Source organism: Camellia sinensis, chromosome 11 (assembly GCF_055761805.1).
Source record: "Camellia sinensis isolate YWXY chromosome 11, ASM5576180v1, whole genome shotgun sequence".
Taxonomy (NCBI): Eukaryota; Viridiplantae; Streptophyta; class Magnoliopsida; order Ericales; family Theaceae; genus Camellia; species Camellia sinensis.
In genome coordinates, this window is record NC_138971.1 from 24,066,959 (window position 1) to 24,071,649 (window position 4,691).

Genomic DNA, 4,691 nt, shown 5'->3' on the forward strand with positions numbered 1-4,691 from the left:
GAGCACGGGAAAACATCAAACAATTTTTCAGTCTCCAGAACCCATGCTTCAGCTTTTAACGGTTCTAGGCCTCCTTGAAAGGATGACGGTTTCATTTTGCTGAACTTATGGGTGAGAGCTATTATATCCCCATCATTAACATTCATATTTTGTACATTCACATTCGCATTTTGTTCCGGTACAGCCGGAAGAGGAGGAGGTAGGGGCTGTTGGTTCAGTTGTTGGTCCAGTCTTGCAGTTATCAGTTCCATCATTTGCTCCAGTCTGGCCATTCTGGCCTCAGAGGATGAGGATTCAGTTTCATTTGCAGTGTTTGCGTTATCCATTTCACTATAAGCAGTTATAACAGTTTTAAACATAAGCAGTCATTTGTTTAGCAGTTTAACTAACAGTTTAACACGTTAGCATATATTCAGTCATAACATAACCGCACACTTATCATGCTTATGAGATGCCCTAATTGCTTTTCTAGGATACCCTATAGCTCCTTTGGACACGTGTGTGTGGTATAACTCGTGGTAAGTATCGCTCTGATACCACTCTGTCACGACCCAAACCCGGCCCTATGGGTTTAGCACCGTAACCGGCCAGTAATCCAAGATTACCAAAGGCCTACTTAACAGAAGCACAGTAAAACAGAGTACATGGCCTGGCGGAAGCCAAAACAGTAAAGAAATAATGTCCAATGAGCTGTGACAGTCTGTATGCAAAAAGACTTTTCATACGTATATACACGAACCGTACAAAACAGTATGCACAATATATACAATCATTCAGAATAGGGACTTAATCCCTATATAACAGTACAATAAACATTTAGTCTATACAACCCACTCGGTTATTACAAAACAGCAAGACAGTACAGAAGGGGGGAGTCCTAAAACACCCCTAAGCCTTAACATGGTAGGCTTGGAACCTCGCAGTGAGGTACGGTAGTTGGCTTGACAAAACTGGAGTAACCCTGACGCTCCTAGCCGCGGTCTGGTGCCTGTACACCTACATATATATATGAGCAGTGAGCTAAAGCCCAGTGAATAACATAATGTGTAAAGAGGTTAAGAATGACAGTATTTCCTACCGAAATATGTTGCCGCATCTGGCCCCGTAACCCATGCACTGACATGTGTTCCGTTTATTGCGCCAATGCAGTCTTGTAAACATGGATAAATTGTTTTGTTGCGTAAATTGGTAACAAGTGTTTCGTTTTTGCCAAGCGTCACGTGCAGTTAATAACAAAAAAAAAAATATATTATCTTGATTTATATGTCAATCATGTTTTTCAGAAGTACCTTGAACGGTAGGTATTTCCGTCTAGACCGCACGTATGGATGTATACGATGCTGACTGTATGTGGGCCGGCAATGAACAACAGCGAACTGTTTCATGGAAGTTAATACGTTATGCACGTGCCTCGACACAATCTCCCCGGAATGTTGGAACCGTTCTTGGATTTCCCGATTTTGCTTCCCTTTCAACACATGCATAAACATCGCAACACTTTCTTCAACAGCTAAGCCATGTGGACATTGCGGGACTTGTAACCCAAAATCATTTACTAATGTCTCACACAATGCGGCAAAAACTTCCTTCGGCATGCAAACATTTTCCTCAAATCGACCCATGTGCCCCTCATATAGTTCACATATCTATGCATTCCCGGTTAGTATAGAAGTGCGACACGGTGTTTTATTCATGTGTTTCTCGTACCATTCTGTCGCCCACTGGCATGCTTGTAGAAATGTGCAATTCTATTCTTGTTGCACTTGGACTGCCATTTGATTAAGCATTTCCGTTATTTCATCATGGTTGCTTCCATCCCAGGGATTCATCGCGTCTTCGTTCATGCGAAACCTACAAAAGTGGCAGCCTTTCAATCAGTTGGCACGTGATTCATTGACTTAAATTATATTGAAGTTTGCAATTAAAAAATGCCGACATTGTTTTTAATCAAAGCAATGCTATCACCAATGTCATTTGGAACGCATGCTCATATGAATTGCACAAAAAATTAAGATGTTCAACTTATGCTTTACAGGGGGGCCATGGTAGTAACAACCACAAAACTAGCCAGCAAACTACACTAACAAATGAACTTGCGACATATAGGCATTCAAAAGCGTACAAGTAAAACGTAATTCCCAGTCTTAAACGTAGCCACACAAAATATTAAAACATAAACATCCCATTCATTTCCCAAACAAAAACGACAGAATGAAAACATTCACACAGCACCATCCTGTTTTAGTACATTGCCAACAATACCATAAGTGAAAGTTTTAAAAAGGAAGACAAGGACATGTATCTTAAACACTCGTAACACCACTACATCACATCCGGCGACCCCCAAACAGGTTTACAAAAGGCGCCGACGTAGTACACTGGAGCTGCTTCTGTGTAAGCCATCCAATGATGTGGTCGTCATCAGGCTGGCACATCATGATCTCCCGGTAATCGGCGTTATCCATAAGTGTGGAGGCGAAGTGGAATAACGGCGTACCAATCAGGAATGGAATACTGCTTAGTTTATGCATGCACTCGGAAATAGTGTAGAGCGATTCGTTGCCTGTGAGGTGCCTAACCGTGACCTGCTGATTCTTCGAATGAACCACATCTGTCATTCTGTTCATGCTTTCCGCAATAACGGGCGCACCACTTGTTGCCTTCTTCAACTTTGAAACACTTGTTGCCTTCTTCAACTTTGAAACACTTGTTGATGGCGTCTTTCTCCTTTTTGGCTTTTCAATCGGAACATGCTCGAGTGAAGAATCAGAATCCACGTCCTGTACTCCTGCGGGTATCGGATCAGCAAATGGCTGGGCTCCCAAACTACGCACTGAATCAGATGAGTCCTCATCAGCTTCAGGAAGGGTCTCTCCCGGGGTCCAATGGTGCTTCCCAGTAGCTGATGCCCCCATGAAAACCGTCTCCATCAAGTCACGGTGTTCCAAAGTTTTTTTCCTGAACTTCGCACATGCCTTGTTGATCTGCAGAAATATAGATGTATAAAAGAGGTAGACGTTATATTTCATATAAATAAATTGTATTGCAGTTAAATGAAGAAGTAAAAAATGTACTGGTAAATGACAGATATGAAACTTGTTTGTACATGTACTTACTGATTCCATCTTGTCCCACCACTGGTCAAGTGCTTGAAACAAACCGGTGTCATAGTCAAAGCCTATCCCGGACACTCCCTTGCTTGAATCCATCAACTTTGTCCACGCTTGCTACTATTTTTTCAAGCTCATGTACTTATTCTCCAACTGTTTCAGTCCATATTTTTTTCCTGTTTTTTTCTCAAATTTCCTTGACAACGACTTGTACCCTGCCTGGCTGAGGACTAAGAATGGGCGATTTCCTTTACTAATCTCATTTGCGATCAACTGGAGGAAAACTCGGACTGAGTTACTGTCCCATGAGGCCTTGTGGCTTAACTGATTTTGTGTCTCTTCAAGACTGATTGACTTGTCACTGACAATGCCTTTTCTTTTCGAGTGGTTACGCGGCGAAGTACGTGTGGAAGCCATTACTAATGTACGGTTACAAAAGATTACCATCACAAATTTAGTTGTTATATACACACGCATAAGCCGTGACACATTAATAACAACAAACAGAGATATATGATGCTAAAGTTAAATTTGCATATACCCATTGAAAATTACTAACGGACGTAAACAAGTTCCATGGGAGTTAGTAGTGGACAAAAATATGATAGTTAGTATTACGGCTCCCATATGCGACAACATACTACGAACATACTACGAACATACTAACTACATACTAACAACATACTGACAACATACTAACGTCTTTGTACATAGTAAGAACATGGTAACGGTGCTTACATACGGCACAACAAAATGACAACCACAATGCAGAGAACATACACAATGGTCTTAAGGACACGCAAGGATTGTTGAATGTCTATGACATCAGCCCGCAATTGCATGGCAATTTCATCTCCGGGTGACGCATAGCCTTGGTTCTCTTGCCTTCGTTCTTCACACCAACCAATCCAACTGACACATGGCTGATGAGTGAAAATTATGGAACTATTAGTTTCATGGGTTGTTAATATTCATACAGCCATGACCGGTACAGAATGGGTCACTCACCACAGGGCGGGGACAGACAAAGTAGGGACGCCCTAGATTTTTGGTGGACCTGGAAATCTTAACAATACAGGGGCCATGTCCACAGGCACACATTTGTCGTGGCCATGTACTGGAAGTTGCAGTAGAGGTGAACGACGCCATGCTACGCTTTAAATTTCAATTAAATTACATGAATAAACGTGAACACATACCATATGGTATTCACAGATGAGAATTGAGCATTGAGTATTTTTCATTAATATATTAAAATTAGTAAATGTATTTTGAATATATTATGATAGTCCTGACTTCTTAAATCAAAATTTGTAATATATATTTTAATTCCATTTTTTATATCTTTGTAATATATTTATAAAATATAATTATGTAAACCATATTTTGTAATATATTTGTAAAATAATTTTTTAATATTTTCTAAAAAATTTGTTGTTAATATATATAGATAATATATCTACCTTCCTTCCCATTCAAAAGTTTGCAATAAATTAAGTGAAATATGGTATTCACAAATGAGAATTGAGCATTGAGTATTTTTCATTAATATATTAAAATTAATAAATGTATTTTGTAATA

The 4,691-nt window shown here is 39.8% G+C and overlaps 1 protein-coding gene across 1 annotated transcript; it reads right to left on the reverse strand.

The window, feature by feature from the left end:
• Positions 1-2,327: 2,327 nt before the first annotated feature.
• On the reverse strand, positions 2,328-3,209 carry LOC114257829 (uncharacterized). Its single transcript, XM_028197632.2, has 2 exons — positions 3,117-3,209; positions 2,328-2,984 (listed from the first exon to the last, which is right to left on the reverse strand). Exons 1-2 carry the CDS (start codon positions 3,207-3,209, stop codon positions 2,328-2,330), a joined length of 750 nt encoding a protein of 249 aa, XP_028053433.2.
• Between the last annotated feature and the right edge of the window lie 1,482 nt (positions 3,210-4,691).